A 24,162-nucleotide genomic window follows, 5' to 3' on the forward strand; every position below is an offset into this window, starting at 1 on the left:
GGCAATCATTACAAAAAAAACTATGATAAACAGCAATGCAGGAAAATGCTTAAGATACAATGTTAAGGAAAAGAAAAGGTAGGGCACAAAATTGCATGTGTTTCCTGACTGCATCTCTGCAAAACCAGGTATGCATATGAAAAACAATTTGTAAAGAAATACATAAAAATGACATCAGGATTTGAATTACAGCAGCAGGATTATTTCCTAGTTTCCAAACTCATTTCAGTGCATCAGTGTTAAAAAAGAAGCTCTACAACTTAGTGTCAGAAGCAATAGGTAGAAGAGAAGGATGATACAGCACGGGGGAGGGGTCCTGACTTTGAGCTTTTGTCTTGTGTCTGACCCCATACATGGGGAATTACATATGCTCTCTCATTCAATCTTTACATGAATCTTGAGAAACTCATTTGACAAATGAAGAAACTGGAGGCTAGGAAAGGCTCCTCAGCTGGCCCAAAGACACATAGATAGGAAGTACTAAGGCCAAATTTGAACCCAGATCTAAAAACAGATCTGACTGGTTCCAAAGCCCAGGTTCCCCTCCTGGCACATCACACTGGTGATGAGTTACAACGCCTGAAAACTACATTACAATTTTAAAAAAGATTTTAAGGCAAAGCTTTCGCTGACAGCATAGCCAGATTTGCTCTTTTGAGATAGTTTGTTAAAAGGCTTTTTTCTCAGGGACAAAGCCTGGGCCCCCATCCTTTCATATCCTGACTGCCTGACCAGCGCCTGATCCCCACGAACAAAAACCATGTAGATGCCAGTAAGCAACTTGCCACAGGCGCAGTCAGTCTGCGTTTGGGTCTTTCTATAAAAGTACTCAGAGCTTGTTGAGTTACTGGTTTTGTGACTTTGGGCAAAGTACTTAGCCTGTCTGAATCTCAGTTTCCTTACTTGTAAAATGAAGCTGATAATATTTACCTCAAAGGATTGAATGAGATAATGTAATTTGCTTGGAACTATGCCTGGTACATACCAGGAGCTCAGTAAATGGCAGTTGTATCATCACTGTCATTTTGCTATGCTGATTTCCCTATTTTCTATATCTACTGAAAACTTTAAGCTAGCTCTGTGACATCGCCTTTCTCTTCTTTCTATATGTTCCCCATTAGTTTCCTTCCATGCTAGTTGTCAATTTCTTTAAATTGAGGGCCCTCACCTGCTCCCATTAGCTGATAGACTTTGGGGATGGGAACCAGCGATATCTGTCCAATAGATGAAACATCTTTTAAAAGCATAATTGCTATAAAACAGCCTGTCAGGATCCCACTGGTGACTATGTGGGGGTAATTTTTAATCAAGTAAATATACTGCTTTTCCTCCTGTCTCTGGATAAACTTGATGGCAATAATCAGGGCTACTGTGTCTCACTCCCAAATTAAGTGTTTTCTGGAGAATGGATTCTGGCACAGTTAATCATTTGTCTATGCCACGCAAAGTTATAGGGAAGCAGGCCTTTCAGCAAGGATTCACGGGCGCTGCTCAATGTTTCTGTAAATCATGGTGGAGTTGGTCCTGAGCCAGAGGATCAGGTGCAGTCAGCCACGGAGGCAGGGAACAGGTGAGCCCACCACCAATACAGAGAAGGAATGTCACCTTAACTGGAGGGCACTGAAAACTGGTGACAAGGCAAATTGTAGGGGAACTGGAACTGAAACCTAATTTGTACAGAATAAACGGCTATTATTGCAGTAATAGAATAAGAAAGCTGTGTTTTCTGGACACCTTTCCCCTGGTGGGTTCTACTAAGACCTCTTCTGTATATAACTAATTTAGGAGTTGGCCACCTCCCACCAACCTTTGGACTAACCTCAGCCCAGTTATCTGACCTCTCCCTGCCAGACTCCCCACATTGTGCTGGTTCCCAAGTCAAGAAAATGGCAGTGAAGGGCAGTGGTTGTGAGCACAGCCTCTGGAGCCAGAGAGACCTGTGTTCCTTCTCTGGTTCTGATGTGAACAGTTACATGACAACTTTACTCTTTTGAGCCTCTGTTTCCCCATCTATAAGATGGTGATAATGATACCTAGCTTTGAGAGTTGTGGAGATTAAAAGAAGTGATGTTCTTTATGAGCTCCTCATGGTGCTTGGTATTTACTGGCATGAATTACTGGATGGGAGCTCTCTGTTGGCATCAACATCATCTTCATTGTGTATCAAGGTTTTCACTGAAAAATGAAGTAAGGCCATATCAGGACCTGGGGAGTGAGAAGCCTGAGTTTTTGTTCTGGTGTTAGGGGACATTGCTATGACTGACATCTCAGGTCCCAGGTACCTACCAACCCACTCACTGCACAGATGAAGAAACTCAGGCTTGATTAGCGCCTTTGTGTCAGGGCCTGGGAATGAGCTAAGCCCAGTTCTTCAGACTTCTAATTCAAAGCTCTTCCCACGAAGTGACCCTGTTATTACATTAATCACAACAGAAAATCATGTCCAGAGCAGGACAGCCATCCTCATTGCTTGTTCTTCCATCAGGCACTGCTTCCCAGGTGAAGGGAACCATCTCCTTGGGTCTAAGGTAAGGGGAATGAACCCACAGCACAGGCCATGTCAGGCCATCAAGCAGCCCTTCCTTTAGAGCAGGGATTATTCTGGTCATTTCTGCTCCCCAGAACCTGGTCCAAAGGGATGAAGAAGAAAGCAAGGAAAGGAAGGAGACAGAGGAATATTATTAAATCAATAACAGCTCCTACTTATTAAAATTTTACCTTGTGCATGATACAATGCTGAAGGATTCACATTTATTATGTCATTCAAACTCACAACTCTTTAAGTTAGATAGTATTAGTAACCCCATTTTACAGATTAGGTGCCTCAAAACAGAGATAAGTAGTAGATATTACTACTTTAATTTTCTATCTCTAGAAAACCCAGGATCCAGAATTGTCTACAATTGTACCATTCAACATAGCAGTGCCAAGATCCAAAAGCAGATCCCAGTGATGCCAGATATTGTCACACTGTCATCAAGGAAGCAAAGGACAGGCTTCCATTTCATCCTCATCAGGATAAAAATGCAGCTTCTGTCAAATCACTATCAACTGGGCAAGTGTTCAAGGAAGCGGCTCCACACAGAAGGGGTGCTTAAACCTAGTATGACGCCCACCATCTGCCCTTCACATTCAGGCCTCACTAGAGACGCAGTGATCACCGCACCCAAAGGATCGGATCTCCTGCCTGTTCAAACTGCTCTGCTGGTGTGAGGAGTCAGCATTGCCCTTTGGGTGGTACAACACACCACCGCCAGGTCTGGGACGGTGCCTGTTATTTCCTGAGTGTGCCATCATCACATTCCTTTTTTTTGTGGCCCTTGTGTCCATGATGACACCATTCCCAATGCTATCTGAAGTGTCCATATAAAGGTATTCCAACTTGCAAAGGACCAGCCTTTCACCTGAGACGCATCAGCCCATTCCTCACCTGTGCTAACAATCAAATGAGGCAAGAGAGAGAAATGTGTGTTTGGTTAGTGCTTGGGAGCTCACACAAGGAGAAGGTGCTTGTTGCTATGCTCCATTCCCATAGCTACTAGAAAATGTAGCGCTCCACGGCTGTATAGAGCAACCTTCCTGTCTTCTGATTTTCTTTGGCGCGCCAGCCATGCAACTGATCTTTTTCATGATCAAAGTCAATTAGGAGGTGGTCCCCACTGTACCTCAAATGGAGTTTTAATTTGTGTATGTATTATTAGGAGAGGCCTTTTCCCTTTGGATCATTCACTTCAGCAAGAGGAATGAGGGCAGACTGCTCAACGTGGAGCCTGCCACCCGGATTTGTAACTTGGGATAATATTTCTTTATAATGAGAAACATTTTGAAATAGCACTTTAAAATCGCACAGAACAGTGTTTGATGTCCCTCCTTTACTCCCTATAGCGTCCCAGTCTCCAATTCCATGGGTATTTTCCAGTTCTTGGGGGTCATATCATATTTTCCTGCCCCCCCTGCCTTTATCTGTGCACAGAGCAAGGCACTTACATGTGAGTTACCTCTGCTTCTTCTTTGATTACACACAGACCTTTGGTTTGGTTTAGTCTTTGACTAAAACTAAGAAGCTTAAGGCAGTAAGGAATTCCAGGGACCATGATGATGATAATGTTAACAGCCATAGACATTACTTGGAAGCTATGCTGTACCGAGCACTGTGCTGAGTGTTTTAGAAACAGGGTCATTTAATCCTCACAAAGCCCAATGAGGTAAGTATTGCTATTACTCTCATTTGTAAGATGAGGAAACTGAGGCTTAAAGAGGTCTATCAACTTGTCCCACGTTACCGTCTAATTAGAGGTAGAGACCAAATTCAGATCTGAGTTAAGTCCAGATCGAACCTGCCCCCAATCACTACACCACACTGCTTTTCTGATTAGGTATCAAGCTGTGGAAATGTTAAAAATGGAAAACAAAAACAAAAACAAAAAACCAACATTGCTAATCTCATTGTTATATCGACCTACCTTTTTACTCAAATTTTGTTGGCAGTATTTTCCAGAGAATAGACACTTGACATAATATCTCTTCAGAATGGAAACAATGTTAAAAGAGCATTTTAAATGTGTGTTGAACACAATATTCAATGGTCTACGTTACTTCTGCCTGCTCAGGAGTCTCACTCTGTGTGGATTTCTCTATCCCTCGAGCCTGCCTGCCTGTCCAGCCTCCATGCTTTTGCTGATACGATGCCCTCTGCTCGAACGGTCACCACCTTCTCTATTAAGAAAAAACTCCCCCATCCTTCAAGACGTACTTCAAATATTGCCTTTTCTGTGAGGATTTCCACCATCACTCCCAGCCAAAAGTGGCCACTGCTCCCAGCTCTGGGCCCTTATTATTTCTGCCCCTCTCCCATAAACACTGCCCTCATGGTATGTGTACCTGTGCTTCCTGTCCCTTGCTGATTTCTCTACCAGGCTTAGTACCCAGTGGAACAGATCCGTAGACACACAGCCAGGCTTCCAGCTCTGGCCCTTACCAGCTGTGCATCAACAGTGAAGTCACTTAACCAACCTAACTCTTAGTTTTTTCATCTGTCGAAATGGAAATAATAGAAAACCATCTCCCAGGCTCTTGTAAGAATTAAATTTAATGAGGATTCCTTAGAGATTATACAGTATATTGAAAATATAAGGCATTATTATTATATTGCTTAATAGTTAATGAATGAAAGAACACCCAAATGTCCTAATGTAATATAGTCTGTATTTAATACACAGACTGATGCAAAGATTTATATGTGAAACCACCCACACAGTCTCAGACCTCAGCAATTAGGTGTATATATAGTGCTATTTAATAGACTTACTGCACTACAGAAAAGTCAGAAGACATAAACAAGGTGGAAAAGAAGAATTTTCAACTTCTAGATAAAGAAAAATGCTAATTATCCTACAATTTTCATTTAAAGTTTTGCTACCCTCCTACTCCATCTCCTCTCAAATACCCTTTTTGCAAACACAGTTGGAACCAAATGTGTGCTTATATACACAGTGCCACACACAGGCTGAGACACACACAGGGGTCTGAGGAATACGTTTTCCTACACAATTCTACAGATGATCTGAGTGGTAAAATTTGAGACAATGTGATGAAATGGAGGCCACACTACAATTAATGATACTGGCATTTTTTCTTTCCCACTGGAGGCTGTGAACAAAATCTCACTGTAGGCTCAAGGGCATGATCAATCTAGCTGCCTGCCACATGCCAGCAGGAAGGGCTTTCTCCAAAGTGAAATGTTACAAGCCTGGAGAACAGCAGAATCAGATACTACGAGGTGCTGTTGCTCAACAAGCAACAGGTTTTGAGGTCTCCCGACGTTCACAATGTGGCCTCCTGTTGGCCCCAGTCCTGAAGCACTTTGGGTGCAAACCACCACCCCAGTCAATGCACATGTGCATGGCAGTGCTGGCACAGCACATGGGGCAGGACAGACAGATGGACGTTCATTTTTCTTTCATAAGAAAATAAGTATGTTTGTTTATTTATTTATTTATTTTGAGACAGAGTTTCACTCCGTTGCCCAGGCTCACTGCAACCTCTGCCTCCCAGGCTCCAGCGATTCTCTTGCCTCAGCCTCTCAAGTTGCTGAGATTACAGGCGTGTGCCACCATTCCCAGCTGATTTTTGTACTGTTAGTAAGAGACAGCGTTTCGCCATGTTGGCCAGGCTATTCTCAGACTCCTGGCCTTGAGTGATCTGCCCGCCTTGGCCTCCCAAAATGCTAGGATTACAAGCGCAAGCCACTGTGCCCTGTCTAGTTTCTTTCTTTAGCCAGGAGCTACTTGCATCCTCTCAGTAGTTCAGAAGGGTGAACCCCTCCCCTAAATGCCCCCCAGCTATGGGAAGGGTAGAGCACAATGCGGAGAGGATGGGCTCTGGGTGTGAGTCCTGTCTCTTTCTCTCACTAGGGATCTGGCTTTGGACATATCATTTAACCTTCATGGCCTCAGTTTCTCATCTGTGGAAATGGAAATAAAAACAGCATGGTGCCCCTGTTTGCACTTAACAAATACTTACTGGATAAGTAAGACTCTTGAGAAGATTAAATGAGGAAACACATGTAACACTCAGAATAGCACCTGCCTGGCACAAGGCAAACTCTTGATTTGTGTGTGCTGCCATATTTGTGTGTGCTCTTACATCAGCTTAGGCTTTGCTGGGAGTGGCTGGGAGCAGGGGCAAAGGCACACTGCAGACAGAAGGGCAACGTGGCCCTCGTTTGCTCTGAGCCTCAGGTATGGGGCACAGGGACATGAGAGGAGGGCTTTTAGAGGCAGCACGGTCTGCATAGGGTTTACAGTCAGAAAACTGGACTTCTAGGTCCAGCTCTACTACTTACCAGCCATTCCAACCGGACAAGTTATTTGACTGCAGCAGGCCTCAGTTTCCACATCTGGGGCTTGCAGGACAGGAAATGCAGTTAGTAACTATAGAGAGTGCATCAACTGCTGGAGAGAAAAATTGAAAGGCCTCACACAAAGGCATGGTATTGATTCTGTATTTGCCTAGTGGAGCCTCTCTTCTAAGGGGAAAGGCAGTCAGTGTCCACCAGCACTTGTGATTTCTGTAGTTTTATACTGAAAGTCTTCAGTAAAATAGAATAAAAGTACAGATTGAAGCTCATAGATAGGTAAAATGCACAAATGGACACTTTAATGTAGATCCTTCTGATACAGGTGCCAGAAATATCCAGCATTCCTATCTACTGTCCTCTGCCTTTGTTTAGGCTGTTCGGTCTTCCAGAAAGCCATGTCGATCTTCTCTTTCAATATCTTACTTGATTTACAAACTCAATGCCTTGTTTTAATTTTTCCTGATCTTCCCAGTTAGAATGAATTGCTGTCTCCTTTGGAATCCCACAGGGATAGGTTCAAACTCCAGTAATATACCTTTATCATCCGCCTAGAATTGCCATCAGCTCCTTACACATCTGGCTGTCCATGAAAGTATGGATGACTCAGAGGCAGTGACTTTATCTGGCTTTGTCTGCTCCTCACAGCCTGGGACACAGTCCAAAAGACAGGCTCAGTGAATGCTCCCCACCAGTTTAAACCTGAATTTGAGGAAGCTCCTGCTGCTTAATCACCTGAAATCCCTGCATCCAGGGATGGCTCTTGGCTGCTAAACCTGAGAGGGTTTAAAATCTCCAGGTGATTCAGCTGCTAGGAAGCTGCGTTTACTCCACACCTACTATGGGTCATCCACTGGACTGGGCCCTTTGCAGATGTTCTCCGGCTTAATGCTCAAAACACCACTTAGATACTAATTGACATTTTACCAATGATGAAACCAAGATACAGAGAGGTTTAAAAATGTGTCTGAGCCGGGTTTGGAACGCAGGTCTTACTTGGCCCAATCTGTGCTTTTGCTCTGAGATCGTATTGCTGTCTTTAGAAGGATGAAGCTGTTTAGTTCTGGTTTTGTTGTTTTACTGATAGGAAGAAGCACTGAGTGTAAGGAGAAATATTGTGGTTTTTTCAGCCCTCTCTCTTCCTCTCACTGCTCCCTTCTTCCTTCCACCCTGCTCTTCCTCCCTGCTATGAAAAGAGGCTGAGCTCTGCTCCTGCCTTGTCCTCTAAGCCTAGTGGACTTAAGTGTAGCCCCTTCCTAACTTCTCCTCCACAAGTGCTAGGTATTTACTCAGTAAAAGAACAGCCATCGGGGGGCTGTTTTCTCTTTCTCTCTGCACTTAAGTGCAATTAAATTATGTTATTTCACAGTAATTAGTCTGGAATACAAATGAGACTTGGGGAAAATTCCTTTCCAAGAAAGCTAAAAATCTATAAAATCAACTCCCTTTCCATACTCCCTGGGCAATGTTGTAGAAGGAGCACCCAGAGACGCAGCTGGGTTGCATGGCTGTGCTGCCTCCTCGGGGCTTTAAATTGCCCCCACGGCCTCCAAGCCCTGGGAGGGTGTGTTGTTTCTGCAGCCGCTGTTGTTCTTATTAAAAATGAATATATGAGTACATGTGGGTCCCTTCTTTTTGACACATTTCCAAACTCAGAAACTGCTTGGCCCTCAAACTCAACACATCCTGTTTGCCAGGGGGAAGGGGCAGGCAGATTTCATTTACAAGTGGCTCTTACTATTAAGAACTAGGTGCCTGAGAATCATTTCATCTCCATAGCAGCCTCATACCTATATTCATGGGTCAGGAAACTGAGGTCTGGGCAGAGGACACTTCTTGCTTGGAGTCATAAGTAGTTGGGAGCAGATGAGGGTGCAAAGCTAGCCTGTGCCCCATGCTGGTTATGTTTCAGCAGCCACCTCTGGCTTTGTCTCCTCTGGTTTTCCCTCCGCATAGTTTCAAGGAGCCATTTTTCACTCACTGATATATACTTCGCACCTTTGATCTTTGTGAGAACTTGGAACCTCTATTCTTTCCGTTTTCTTTCCCTCCTCTCCATGCTTTGCAACATCTGTGGATTCTGATCTCGACATCCTTCCATCCTTTCTCTCCTTGAACAAACTTTTGCTGGACACATGCTATATCATGCCAGATCCCAGCACAAGAAACTGTGGCTATGACACTAAGAGTGATGGAATTGTTTTTGGTCCTTATGGAGCTCATAATCTAATGGTGGGGACAGATATTAAATGATCCATGTCACAGTCATTCAGCAGCAATTGTGAGGAGCACCACAAGCACCATAAAGGCATAGAACTGGGTTCCTGGCTCAGCGGGAGAGGCTCACAGATGCTTCCCTGAAGTAGCAACACTTGAGCTAAGCTCTTGAAAAAGAACTGATTGGTAGAAGTGGGGTAGGAGATGGCGGGCAGCTCTCTCCAGGAATCCTTCAGCCTCTTTGGGTCTCAGAGCCACTTGTGACCCTGCTCCTACCTCCCACCAATTATACTGGCAGACCCAGGATCAGACAGAAAGTCTTCTTCTGGCAGAGCTATGGGGAAATTGGATACCTGGCTGGGAGTCCTGACGTTCAGTCCTATCCTTCTGAACAGGATCTAGCAGTGAGTAACAGAGTTTTAAACTGTTCACGCCTTGTGACCCAGGAATCCTGCTCTGGGGAATACACCCTTTCCAAAATAATACAAATAAGCAATAAGAAAACAGAGCAGAGGCACAAAGATGTTCACAGAAGTGCTACTTACAATGCCAAAGAACTGTAAACAGCCGGAATACAATGATATAGTAATGGCACAAATATAACAGCTTTTCCACTTGACGAGAATGACAATTGTGTCAGTACTTGAAAATGTTTGCATGAAAAAATGGCCTGTGAAAAAGGCAGAAGGACATTAAGCTGTGTAGCCACACTGATTATGATGAGGGTATGGCTTCTGTTGTTATTAAAAACGAATATATATGAGTAACTGAGGGTCCTTTCTTTTTTACATATTCCCAAACTCAGAAACTATGAGCCATGATATGGAGGTCAAGGATAACACACAGAAAACCCCAGAATGTTTCTGTTGTTTGCCCCACTATCTTGAATTCTGGATGATATCTTAAAAAATTTCTCAACAACACTGAAATACCCCAAGAGTCTGGAGATTATTTTAGGTAATACCTGATTTTAAAGCCAGTAAATAAATCACTTCTTCACTACATTTCTCAAAAACAGTGCCTGAAACTACAGAGACAGAGAACAGATAGATGAGTGATTGCCAGAGAGTGAGAATGAGAGGGGGGTTGACTTCAAAGGGGCATAAGGGAACTTTGGGGGTGATGGAATGGTTATGTGTTTTGACTGTGGTGGTGGTCACGTAACTCTACCAGTGTGTCAAAACTCATAGAGGAGTACACTTAAAACGTGTTAATTTTCTGTATGTACATTATATCTCAATAAATGTGATATGAAGGGAGTGGCCTGGGCCTGGTGGCTGAGTGGGTGCAAAGGTAAGGGACAACGCGTGAGCAGTGGCTGGAGTTTCAATCCTAGTTAGGTCCCTAGAAGCACAGTCAGAGCCCTGCACATAGCTAGGGAAAGGAATTCGACACAGAGGAAGACTGACGTCGTCCTGCTGCCTTCCACACTCACTCTCTATGCTTTTCCATCCTGCTTTGTGCCCTGGGAGGCTGGTCCACATGGCCTGGATCAATGCTTCTCTTGAGCTCTGACTTCTGGTTGGGTTCCACCACCAGGAGGAGGTTGTCGGGGTGGGAAGAGAGTGAGGTGGAGATTTCCGTCCTCCAGCTCCCTCACCGCCATGCCTCTACTGAAGACCACACATCCATGTCAAGCAGCACTCTCAGCTGGCTACCTTCTCCAGGTTCTAGTAACCACTCCTTCCCCCTTGCCCCTTCATAGCCCTTCATGCCCCTTCAAGGTATCCTAGAACCATTAGCCAGGGGGTAGTACCATTCCTTGACACACTGCTCTTGCTTTGGTATTTAGTTTCTTAAACTGTCCTCAAATTAAAAACAAATGAATGATCAAATGACAAACCCCATAACCCACTGCCTGAATACTTCCGTTGCCAGGAAGGGCACTGTCAAACTCTCCTATCATGGGGAAGCTCTGCAAACTGAAAAATGTTCCTTTTCTTCCCTCTTCAGCCCTGCAGAGCGAGTTGGTCCCTTCTCCCTTCGTCAGCATTTCGGACAACTGCAGAGAGCCATGCTGGTCTCCTAAGTCTTCCTTTTGGGGATCTGGAAGATATCTGTCTGTGGCTTGTTATAATGAGAACAATCTATATATATCTTGCTATTAGCAATTCCCATAGAGCAGCATGAAGGAATCAATCTTGGAGAGAGAAGGCGTTAATGCAGGATCCTGTATCTTTATCACTTTTTCCTCCTTCTAAAAGACCAAGTTCAATCATCTCCATTTCCCATTCTTTGGGCTATAAAGCTAAATCTATGGCTCCTGTCCAAAAGGCCTGATGTGAAGTCAAAGAGAAAGGAGGGAAAATAAGCCTTATTGCACACTAACACCCAGACTCAAGTGTAATGGGCTCATGCTAATGAGGCAACAGCATCTGAGATCCTGATATTGCATGAGCTGAGCCAGATGGAAATAACTAGGGGTTGAGGATTGAATACATCCACCCTGGCCTCTATCTGTAATTCTTTCTCTACACATCTCATGTCCATTTCACCTGTATCTGAGCCCCAGAACATAAAATGCACAGTTCTGCCACCATGCTTTGCCCATGCTGCTCTTCTGCCTAGAGTACCCTTGGCAGACTTAACCATCTTGCAAGGCCTTTTATTCAACCAAGTCTTAATTGAGCCCAGGTACCTTGTGCCAGGCTTTGTGCTAGGGACTGAGTATGTGAAAGCAGAGAGTAAGACAACAGGAGATGGGGGAGTGAACTCCCCCTAAAAAGAAGGAAAGTCTAATATGTCTTCTAATTTGAATTGCTGCCATACTGAAGTCCAGTTTGTATGACAAAATGTCAGAGATACTCAGAGACTGTACCATTCTATGCAAATTGCACTTAATGCTCAAGTTCACTTCTATCACCATTTCCTAGATAGCCTCAAGAACTGCATGACCCAGAGTCTTCCAGACCAAGAACTGCAATATTATTCCAGCAAGCAAAGCTCTCTAATAGCTGCCTTTTGAAGAGCAGCAATTAAGCATTAAGCTCAGCAACATTCTCACTTATAAATTAAACTATCACCACTTCAAACAAGGGTTCTGATTTTTTTTTTTTTTTTGTACTCCACAATCAGTCCTTGTGGAGGTGAAAAATGCAACCTAATTTAAGAAAGGATCCCTCATTGCTGTTACACAAATTGGAATGTTCCACTGTGGTTACCCAGAAAATGCAGAAGCCCTCATCGGAGACTCCACACTTTATGTCCTGGTGCAATTTCCTAGAGATATAGAAATATAGACTTATAGACTAGGAAGGACCTTACAGGACAATCCACTCCTGCCATATTGTGGGTGAGGTCCAAGGAGGGGTAACAACCATCTCCCAAGGCAACCAGCAAGGGACATCTCTTTTATCACATACTCTGTGTTTTTCAACGTCATCTCATTTAACCTGCACAACAGCCTTATGAAAGTAGTACTATTATTCCTCCTACTTTGCAGATGAGGAAACCAAGGATCAAATGGCTAAACAGCTAGAGAGTGGCAGCGCTGAGATTTCTGTGGAGTTGGTCAGGCTCCAAATCCTATCTTCTTTCCTGATGAGAACCCCACATTGCCTTAGAGAAATCACAGAGAATGGTGCCACTGCCCTGCTGGGCAGACCTGAACCTGATGATATAGCAATCAGCAACCAGTGTCCTTTCAGGTCTTCATTTAATGTAAAGCTACTCCTCATTTTTGATTTATTAACAAGTCTTTTTCATCTCCTATTCCAAAGGCCTACCTGGCAAGACAGGTGCTTGGAGAATCCTCAAGATACTAATCTGAGGCTCTTCTGCAGCACACAGTGTCTGTGTTTTACATAGAGATTCGGAACACAAGGGCAGCTGTCAGTTTTATCTGGATAGAAGCAACAGTTGGTGAAGTACAAATCAAGTTCTGTCCCACTTAGAGAAATGATGTGAGCTGCTTTGCAGGTGACGATTCTTCTTGTGGCTGCATTGCTGGAACAACGAGACATCCCTACAAATGTTTTCTGACAGGTCCCCCTGGTTGTTTTGTCAGCTGCCCTTGGACTAACATAGGCCGGGAAGCCTGTTGGTGCTGCAGTGAGACAAGCCAGGTCCAAGTTCTCACTCAGGAGTAACTAATACTCTGTTACATGAGATGCTAATAATTCTAATAATACTTACAACAATAGTAGTATCTAACTTTCATTGAGTGATCTGTGTCAGGGAGTGAGCTAGGTACTTCTTATAAATTATCTTACAGAAATTTCACCCCAACCCTGTGAAGTAACCACTATTATAATCCTCATTTTGTAGATAGGGCAACTGAGGCAGAGAGAGGTTGTGTAAACTCGCCAAATGTCACAAAGCTTAGACGCAGCAGTGCCGAGATTTAAAAGCAGGCAGTCTAATTTCAGAACCTATGCTCTCAGCTATCATGCTGCTCTTGGTCCCTCTCCAAAATGGGCGAATCATTCCAGCCACTTCCACGAGGAAAGTGAAAACCAAGGTTCAGATAGGTTAAGCAAACTGCCCAAGTTTACACAGTCAGCAAGTGATACAGCCAGGGTCTGAAGTGAGATCTTTTGATTCTACATTGTCTGTTCGAGCCCAGGGCCTATATAGCATAGTTGGCTGAAAGCATGGCCTTTGAAATCCCAAGTCTTGGTTGCATCCCAGCTATGGCATATACTGGCTGTGTGACCCAGGCAAGTTGCAAACTTCTCTGAGCTTTAGTTTCCTTGTCTGGAAAATAGAGAAAATCATACCCATCCCACAGAATTGTGGTGAGGGTCCAGAGAAATGATACACGTAATGGGCCTGGCCCAAGGCTAGGCACATAGCAAAAATTCAAAAAGCCAAATATTAAGATGAGAAAATTACAGCATATAGGTTAAAAGTGTGAGCTCAAAAGAGAAAAAAATTAGAAAGCATTAGCTCAAGAGCCTGAGTGCGTGCAGTTGGGTGGATCATAGCCCTAACATTTACCGTGCAAGAGTGGGCAAGCTACTTAAGCTCATGGGGACTCAGTGTCCTCATCTGTCAGTTGCGAATCATAACTCATGATTGTTAGGAGATTTCAGTGAGGAAACACAAGCAACATGCTCAGAACAGAAAGGGGCACGTGGACAGCATACAATCCAAACTAACTGCTCTTTATGAATGATAAACAACGGCCAAATGTGATTTTTACTACTCTATATCACACCTTTTTGGTAAACATGTTTTAAAAACAATTAAATGCTATACAATAAAGCATTTAATTGTTTATTTTAACAATTGGCAGTACAAGCTTCAGGGTCTGCCCTAAAACTAGCATTGCCCCTTTCGACATCATCTCATGTAACCTGTACAACAGCCCCCATTGCGTTCTGCCAACAGATTTCTCCAGAAAAGAAAAGACCCGGTATTCAAATGGAGACTAACAAGGACCTGAAAACTGTACCAGGAAGAATTGGTGACTAAAGCACTGTAAACTCATCCTCAGTGGCTGTCTTTCTGAATTGGCGCCTTTGGAGACAAAAATACACATTTTATCTCTGAAGAGATCCCACAGTCGTGTGAGGGTCCTCCCTGGATTCCCAGCTCAGGCCAGAGCAGCCAAGTAGCACTCCCAGGAGAGGAGGAGATGGCCCATGGGCAAGGCTCTGGCTTCCACAGTCTCTGTGGGTGGTAAGTGCTGACTCCAGTGTCTCTACTGTCTCATGAAAATACCTGTAAATGTATCCGTAATTGAAAGGTCACTGGTGGCACAAGTTTCTCAAGATACTTTCCAACTAAGAAATGGAACATCAGCTGGGCGTGGTGGCTCACACCTGTAATCCCAGCCTGTTGGGAGGCTGAGGCAGGAAGATCATTTGAGGCCAGGAGTTTATGACAGCTTGGGCAACATATTACACCCCATCTCTACACACACACAAAATTAAAAAGTAGCCAGGTGCAGTGGGAAACAACTGTAGTTCCGGCTGCTCAGGAAGCTGAGGTGGAAGGATCACTTGAGCCCAGGAGTTCAAGGCTGCAGTGAGCTATGATTGTGCCAGTGCACTCCAGCTTGGGTGACAGAGTGAGACCCCCATCTCTAAACAAACAAACTAAACGTCAAATGAATCTGTCAGGATTACCAACCAGACATGACAGCCCTAGGCAGATAGTAGCAAAAGAAAAATTCTTTTCCACCCTCTGTTTCTGCCTCCCGCTCTGCTGGTGAGGTGATGCAATTCCTATCTGGAACCTGATAGGATGTAGAAAATAATTACAAATGAAAAGGTTATTCATAATTTTTAAATGAGTTAATTAGTAAACCCAGTCAGACTCACTCATTACAGTAATTAATAATTGATTATACTTGAAATTAAACATAATTTTTCATCAAAAATCTAATTAAATATCTGTGCTTTTGCCTGTTGATTAGATCGGCTGGTCTGCTGGAAAAGGGTCTTTGTTAGGGATATTTGTGCTTGGCTGAGACAATTAATTTGATTTTTAATAATTGATGGTTCCTTCCAAGTTAGTCATCACAGCCTGTAATTATGGCCAAGCAACAAGATGCTCATGCCTTGTCCTCAGCAGCTGCAGGAGACCAAACAATAAGGCTGCTACCCCCTAGCTTGTGAAGCAAGGTTGGGATGGTCCACACACCTGCAACGTGTTCACCTGCGTTAGCTTACAGCAAGCTCACAAGCATCCTTCTGAGGTGTGGGTTGTGCCTATTTTCTAGATGAGCAAATCAGAACTCAGAAAGAGAAACGACTTTCCCAAGGGTGAGCAGCTGCTGTGTGGTAGAGCAGGGCCTGGAATCCAGGGCTGTCGCGATGGGTCTAAGCTCTTCCCCAGCACCTTGCTGATTCTCCAGGAAACAAAGGGAATGCCACAGGCTTGCCTCTCTGGCTTGATCATTGTATATGAGCCCTAGCATCCAGTCCAAGCATTTCTACACAGACAGAGTATTATCTGTGTTATTCTTGGCAAGGACACATTATCAGTGAACTGACCATTCCTGACTTGAGACACAAAATCTTCAAAATTGACCTTCGATCCACCTCCTCTTCTCCACCTACGTTGTCAGTGTTGTAACTGAAGCCGTCAGCTTTTCCTGACTAGTTGACTGTAATAGTTTCCCAACAGGTATGCTTCTACTCTCTCGTTCCTCTACCCTTACCTTTCTAAAATAAAAATCTGTGTCCTACCATTGCTTAAAACTGTTCAGTGGCTCCCCAGTTGCCCACCCAATAAGGTCCTCAACTTGTCCTCCAAGCTGATCTTCATAATCTGACGACACACTTCTGTATTAGCTCCAACAGTACACCCCACACTCCTCAAATGCTTCAAACACAGAAAACGTCTTTGCTACCACATCATCCTCTTTCAAGTCTTTGAAAGCTCCCTTGCTTTGAAATGCCCTTTCTGTATGTCTACTTCTGGCTAACGCCTACTTTAAAATGCAGCTCAAACATCACCTTTCCCAGGAAGCCTTCCCTACTCCTTTTGGCTGGGGTTGGGTATTCCCACAGCCCCTGAGCTCTGTATAAATCAATCACTGTTTCAGATTTGCCTGCTAACATAGCTATCTCTTCTTTTAAGCTACGAATACCTCAAGGGTAGTGACCATATAGTTAACCCTAGCACTTAGCATAGAGCCTGGCTCAAAGCCGGTGCTCCATATGGTTTGCTGAATGAAAAATAAAATTCACAAAATTGTGGATTTGAAAGCTGTCAATGTTGGAAGGAAAATTAAAGGTTACCCAGTGAAAACCCTCAGGCAGTGCTTGAATCTTATTCTAAGTGATCCCTGAGCTCTATCTGTATCCTTCCTGTGACAGGGAGCTCACTACTTCCCACAGTTGCCCCTATCTTTAGATAGCTGAAGACTGATCATGTATTCTTATTAACTGGGAGAGAAAGAAGCCCATGAGATGGAAAACAGGAGAGAGTTTGATTAATCATGTAAACATTTACACTTTCTTACTGAATTAGGCTATATGATATAAACCTTAAGACTTCAACACAAAACAAATTGATGTGTATACGCAGCAAACTACTCAAATTATGACTTACGCCTGCCTGTCCAGAAGTCTACTCAGTTAGGAAAAATAATAATGTCAGTCAAAACCCAGAGCTGTGCCAGTGGTTGGTGGTGACATAGTACTGGTGGTGCCAGAAGAAACCTTCATGCCAAGTAATGGTACTGGAACCATACAACCCTCACCGGTAACCCACTCCACATCAATGATGCACCTCACAGAGCCTAGGTAGACCTTGACCTCTCCCAGTTTGGCTGTTTCATTTATACAATGACCCATAGCAGGGATGGCAAATACTTGACATGTTATCAATATTCTCCATTTCTGTGACGATAACAGACATCACTAATCAATCACAGATAGTCTCTTACATTGAGCCTAAATATAGCCCCAGTATCTTTCTCAACACAGCATTCTAGGCAGCAGCAACTAAACAATCAGACAGAAGAAGAGATGACATATGCATGCCACCCTGGCGTTGGAGCCATGAAATTCTCTAAGCCAATATTCACAAGGGGAAAAGAGACCTGGCATGCTACAGGAGGCTTATTGTAGCTTGAGATATTGAAGGGGACCTCCCTTTGCAGGACTATCATCTTCTTGATTACTTACTTTTATAAAATTCAAGAATCTTTAGTGGAATTAACCTTACAGCTTATGCCACTCAAACCCCATCCATGCTTGAACCACTTCTCTATCTCTTGAACATGTGATGGCCCATGTTGTATTAATCATTCTCAGTGACAGCTGTTACTATGTCTCAAGACAGCCCCTGTTCAGCCACAATGACTTTGGTTGTTACCAAGTTCTTTTTCACAGTGGGCAGCACTCTTTTTTTGGCCTCTGCCAATTAGTTATATTTCTGTTTACTGGGCTTGTGCTGAAAAAGTCTCCTTTGCTTGCAGAATTATCTTAGAATTCCTTAGTATGGGTTCAAGGCCTTCTCAAGCTGGCCCAACCTACCTTAAGACTTTGAATTACAGACTTAGAAGGTTGGAAAGGACCTCAAGGGTTAAGCCAACCTCCCTTCCAATGCCTTTACTAAGAAGCTGATTTATACAGAGGCAGCAGACCCTGCACAACACCCACAGATCTCTTTGGATTAATATCTTTCCTGGGAAAAGACCAAAGCAAGGGGTCAGAAGTAGGAAGCCAGACTGTGTTACAAATTCATCAGAAGACTGCAGGGTGGGAGTCATCTGCTGTATCAAGGCAGAGGTCGGGAGGAGTTCCTTATGTCTGTGCTCGCACCCGGGGTCAGGTGAGCACTGCTCCATGTCAGCCAGCATTCTCTGCTCTTTGTGCTGGCTGGGACCTTCTGCTTCTCAGTCAGAATTTCCCTGGGTTCCTGACCATGGTTTAACTCAGGACATCTACCTTCATAGGTGCTTTCCAACCCCAGGGTGCTCCATCTCCTTTCTGCTCCTCACTGCAGCCACACAGTCCCAACAGGAGAGGCTACCTGCTGTTCAGCCTCTCCAACTTGTCATTTAGTTGTATGTACTCAATCCATGACACTTATGCCATAGATCCCCATCTCAAAGGCTAGTCTTACTCAGTGCTCACGCCTTAATACCAGGCACCCAACACACAAAAGGACAGATGCCCAGCTTCCTTCCTGATATAAGTGCAGAAGGATGGAGAGGAAGGAGAGGAGGGCCCCAAAGAGCTGACCCTGCAGTGTCAGGGGTGCAGACTGCCCAGAACTCCAGGGCTGCTTGCCTCACACTGCTTGCTTTGCTTGCCATGCTAGTAAGGAGGCTTCAGTGCCCACACGTGTCTTGGCTGCTGCCCTCTGGGCCAAAGGGGAGCAAGGGAAGCTGGGGTGAAGAGGTGCTTACCCACAAAGTATGCCAGCAGGATGACCAGTGTGGCTGAGATGACGATGGCGCTCAGGGCTGCGCACTTCCAGTTACAGTACTTGGAGGGCTTCTTGAGGTTAAAGGCCGGCCGGGCGAAGGTGCTGCGGGGCAGGGGTCGGGGTGGAGGGGAATACACTGTGCTGGACGTCAGTGGGTACCCTGGTGATGTGGTGCAGAAGAGCGGGGAGGTGCCTCCAGGCTTGAAGAGGAAGTGCCTGCAGATGGAGAGCAGCAAGAGGGTGTCAGGAGCTGTCCACAGACCAGGCACCCGGACAAACCTGGAGGCCAGAGGCGGCAGTAGAAGAAGCATGCAGAGGAGCCTGGATAGAGAGTCACCACAGAGACCTGGGAAAGGACAGGAACAAGGAGAGCCACGGACTAGACCACGGAACAGGGCACACAGAGACATGTTTCCACTGAACAGAGATAGGACAGCCCTACCCACGGGAAAACCCACCCAAGGCAAGGTAGAAGGTGTTACCAACTCAACAGAAGGCTGGCACTGAGATCCTTTTCCTGGGAACGGATGGGGCTGGGATGTTGTTTCTTGGGGAATAAACTACCTATTCTCTAAAATTATTACAGTAACTTGGAAAGTATCTAAAATCCTGTTCTGTCCCCTGGAGATAATGAGACGTAAAACTGTTCTTCTCCCTCTAATGCTTCTGTTGCCACTGTATCTCAACTGAGGATTGGAATACCCTTCTTTGTAAAGGGGATTTTATTGGTGTTGAAGCCAAGAAACCATTATTACGTTATGCCATGGCCAGGAGTCCCCTAGTGGCTGTCACATGGCCAATGGTAGCAAATGCCTTGAAAGCACTCTGCCCAGAAGCCAGACTGCTGCCTCCCAAGCCCAAGGTGAAAGCTGTGTTGGGGGACAGAAAGGCAACTGCACCCTACAGCCTAGTCATGAGGTCAGCAGGGTATGGTCAAAGCACATGGTTGTGACCAAACTAGGTGTCAGGAGCTCCTCCACAGCTTGGCTTTAACCATGGCCATGGGAGGACTTGCACACAGCCTAGGAAATGGAGTGCACTGGTTGCACTGTATCATCCAGAAGTCTTAGGGCAAACCCACCCCTGTTGGGGTACAAGGTGCCTCAGGCCACAGAATACACGCTCAGGGCCAGAGTTCAAACAACATAGGGCCTGTGCTGCATTAAAAATGCTATGTGAGATGGTTTTGGAATGGCAAAGGCAGCCAATGAGATGCCAAGAGCTGCATATTAACAAGACTGCTGTTAATATGCTGGGGGATAGGGTATTCCAATGATAAACTGTTGCAAGTTGAACATGGACTTGGGGATGAGCATGCCACATGGATCACCTCCTCCAGGAGATCCCAGGGAAAGGTCTCAGGGTCTGCATGCAAGTGCAGGAGCCACAAGGAGAGCACACACAGAGAGGAGAATGGGGATGTCACCTACCCGTCACCGTAAGCCCCATCGTGGCGGGAGGCGCCGAGAATGTCCATCTCAATGAGGTTGTCCTGCAATGTCCCTAGGAATGGCTGCTTGCCTAGGTTTCTACGCACACATGGAGACATGAATGAAGCAATGAGTCATGCATTGATGAAGGGGGATAGTAGAGAAACACACAAAGTGGCTGTTTGGTGCAGCTGTGTGCATGAGACCAGCGGGACATGGTTTCCAGGCAATGGGTCAGTGTGCAAGCCACATGTGCAAGGGGTCCACCTGGCACAGAGCATCCAGAGGGAACGTTGTCTATACAAACCCAAGGTCTGGCAGTTGTGTGCATCATATCACAGTTCTCACTAAAGAGGACTGACATGTGTCTGGTACTGAGCTAGGTATGCTACATCCAGCCTCTCAAACCTTCAAAATGGCCATGCGAGGAAGGCAATGTAATCCTCATTCTACAGGTGAGGAAACTGAGATGTGGAGAGGTAATGGGTCTTGCCAAGGTCAGCTAGCAAAGTTCAAAGAAGGAACTAGAGTTCAGGTTCCAAAGCCTGTGCTCTCTCTCTACTTGATACTGCCTACATCTGCTTAAACAGTGAGTGGCTAGAGACACTCATTTGGCTAGTCCAAAGAAAAAAAAGTCAGCATTTTTGGCCATTGTCTTCTAAAGCCAGGGTTCTCCAACTTTCTGGAGAGCTAAGCATTGCTGAGGCCCATTCCTAGAGATTCAGTCAGCAGGTCAGGTGGGGCCTGAGGATCTGTATTTCTCCCAGGCCCCCAGATTAATGCTGACCATGGTCAGAGGATCATGGTCCTCGAGCTGTGCGGGGACCTGGGTGATGACTGGTTAGCAAAGATGGAGCTCCACCGAAGACACAAGAGGATGCTCTTTGTTCCCCAAGTGCACAGCATTTTGTGACTACCTATTTCTAACCCAGAATGAAGATAGACATACTTGCCCTTTTTGGTCTCAACCAGGTCTGCTGAGTGACATGATTCACACTCGAGTAGGCTGGAGCCTGTCTCCTGATCATTTCAGGACTGCTGTCACCTCACTTTCAGACTCTGTGGTGAATCATTTGTAACAATCCAGTGGTGGCCTCAGCCTGTTTCATGCATCCAAGAAAGGGACTGACTGCAGAAAACTAACTTTGGACCCAGCCCTGCCAAGGACCTTCTTTCTGACTTTGACCAGGTCTTACAGCCAGTATTCCCAAATTCAAGACCCTTTTATGCCATTCTCCACTCTCTTGCTATGCAACTTTAGGTATAGCCCTTAACCTTTATCTTACTTCCTTCATGTAAAAAGGGATTACAATACTAAGCTCACAAAGTTGTTATATGCATCAGCTAAGATAATGGTGGAAGAAGTATTAAGGGCTATACAAATACTATAGGAGTACTAATGCTAAATATAATAGCTACTACCTACCCTATATCTACCACATATTATTTATTGTTCCAGAAGCTCTGCAACTATCTAATTTAAATCTTATTCCTCACAATAACTCTATGAAGTCAGCACTTTCATCTCTATCTTGTAGATTGGCAAAGCAAAGCTTGTAGAAGCAACTTTTCTAAGATCATATCATAAACAAGTGGAGAGCCGAGTTGGAGCCTGGGGTTATCTGACCCCAGAACTCAGTCCCTCTCCACTTTATAACCCTGTCTCACTCTGCACAGCTTTGTGGCTACTGCCCCAGTCAGCCTCAAAGACCAAAACGAGGAGGGGCTGCAAGTACTGTCTGGAAATCCCCTTTCGTTAACATCCCTTGGGACAGTGGAAGCACATGGCAACACTATTTGCAGGTGGAGTGCTGAGTACAGCAGTGGTGGTGGGGACCTCCTCTTTTGGTGAGTCGTGAAGCACTGTCTGGGCCAGCGGCCTGGGTGACAGGCTATTCTGCTGGTACACAAGCCCCTCAGGTCTTCCCCAGTGCCTGGGAGGACCTTTAGGGATGTGGAAGTCCCTCAAAGTGGCTCCATTTCCATCTCCAGGTCGAGAGCCCTGCTGATGGGAGGCCTGGTGGCCCCGTGGGAGGCATACAGGCCCTGAGGCCAGACAGATCTAGGTTCAGGTCCCATAACCATCATTCACTGGCCCTGGGCAGGTGACCCAGTCTCTCTAAGTATCCACAGAAGGGGATAATTATTCACTTTGCAAAACCCTAAGCGTAATTTGGATCATATCATTTCTCTGCTCTCAAACCTCCAATGGCTTCATAAGCATTTTAGAATAAACCATAGTCTTTGCCAGGGCCCACAAGCTCCTGTAAGATCTGGCCTTTAGTACTTCTCAAACCTCATTTTCTGCGCTACAGGTACACTGGTCTCCTTGCTGTTTCTTAAACAAGCTAAACCTTGGCTTTCCTCTGCCTCCCTCAACTGTCTCTACGAATCAGAACCCTCCTGAAAATATCTTCATGGAATATAACCTCCCTCCTCCCCTCATCAACTATTACCTTAACTAAAATAGCTCCCAGCCTACTCTTCCCAATCATTCCCTGGCCCCTTGTACTGATTTTTCATCACAGGACTTCACATACACACACATATACACACACACTCCTCTCTCTCTCTCTTTCTGAAGAAAAATAAAGCAATGACAGTGCAAGGGGCCAGGAAATGATTAGGAAGCGATAAACACACCCACATATATCCAATATATATATATGCTTATCTGATTATTGTGCTTTTCCTAATGCATTTTAAGTTCCACAAGACAGAAATCTTATCTGTCTTGTTCACTGCTATGTGCCCAGAGTCTAGAGGAATATCTGGTACATGGTAGCAGGCACTCAATAAATATGTGCTGAATACTGCTGAATTCAGGATACACAAAGGGAAGCATGCCGGCACACAGCAGGCACACAGTCAGTGCTTCATTGAAGATGGCAGCAGACGGCATTCTATGATTATTTCCTCCATTCCTGCATTTCAGGAGGGAACTGTCCACTCTCTCTACAGCATGAGTAGGTCCAAGGAAGAGCTCCTGCAGCCCCCCCGGACCTGAGGCTGGCTACATGGCATGCTCCCTAGAAGACCTGGGAGTCTGGCTTGAGTCAGAAGGCTCAGACTCCGTTTTAAGATACAGAGTCAAATCTATACCTTAAAACCATCAGAAATAAACAAAGAAATACATTCACAGAGCCAGGCACAGTGGCTCACACCTATAATCCTAGCACTTTGGGAGGCCAAGGTGGGTGGAGCATGAGGTTAGGAGATCGAGACTATCATGGCTAACACGGTGAAACCCCATCTCAACTAAATTTACAAAAAATTAGCTGGGAGTGGTGGTGGGTGCCTGTAGTCACAGTTACTTGGGAGGCTGAGGCAGGAGAATGGCGTGAACCAGGGAGGTGGAGGTTGCAGTGAGCCGAGATCGTGCCACTGCACTCCAGCCTGGGTGACAGAGTGAGACTCTGCCTCAAAAAAAAAAAAAAAAAAAAGAAATATATTCACAGAAAAGAAATACATTCACAGAAAAAGACATAAAGGATAAAGATCAAAATGTTAACAGTAGGGATTTTCAAGTGAAAATCAGTGATTCTTATTTTAACTTTTATAATTTAAAAAGAAACAGTTATTTTTAAAAAGAGAGAGACTGGACAATTATCTTCTAAAAGTATGGATCTGTTAGGAGAGGGGAAGAGGTGATGCAACAGAGTAAAGGATTTCTAGAGTAAGTGGGTACACCAGTCTCCTGAAAGAGCTTCCACACTCATGCTAATGTGCATATTAATTATTTAGATCACTCTGGAATTTGGGGAGACGTGAGAACTTGCTGAAAATGTTGGCTATTGGCCAGGTGCAGTGGCTTACACTTGTAATCCC

The 24,162-nt window shown here is 44.9% G+C and overlaps 1 protein-coding gene across 1 annotated transcript in view; it reads right to left on the reverse strand.

Annotated features, from left to right (window-relative positions):
• TENM4 (teneurin transmembrane protein 4) overlaps positions 1-24,162 on the reverse strand; it is a 655,906-nt gene that overhangs the window by 214,760 nt on the left and 416,984 nt on the right. Inside the window, exons 6-7 of the mRNA XM_033204860.1 lie at positions 20,335-20,433; positions 18,885-19,120 (exon numbers count right to left, since the gene is read on the reverse strand). Coding sequence (XP_033060751.1) covers positions 18,885-19,120; positions 20,335-20,433 — 335 coding nt within the window. The remainder of the gene's footprint in view (positions 1-18,884; positions 19,121-20,334; positions 20,434-24,162) is intronic.

This window comes from Trachypithecus francoisi, unplaced genomic scaffold (assembly GCF_009764315.1).
Source record: "Trachypithecus francoisi isolate TF-2019V2 unplaced genomic scaffold, Tfra_2.0 Lachesis_group8, whole genome shotgun sequence".
NCBI classification, from domain to species: Eukaryota; Metazoa; Chordata; class Mammalia; order Primates; family Cercopithecidae; genus Trachypithecus; species Trachypithecus francoisi.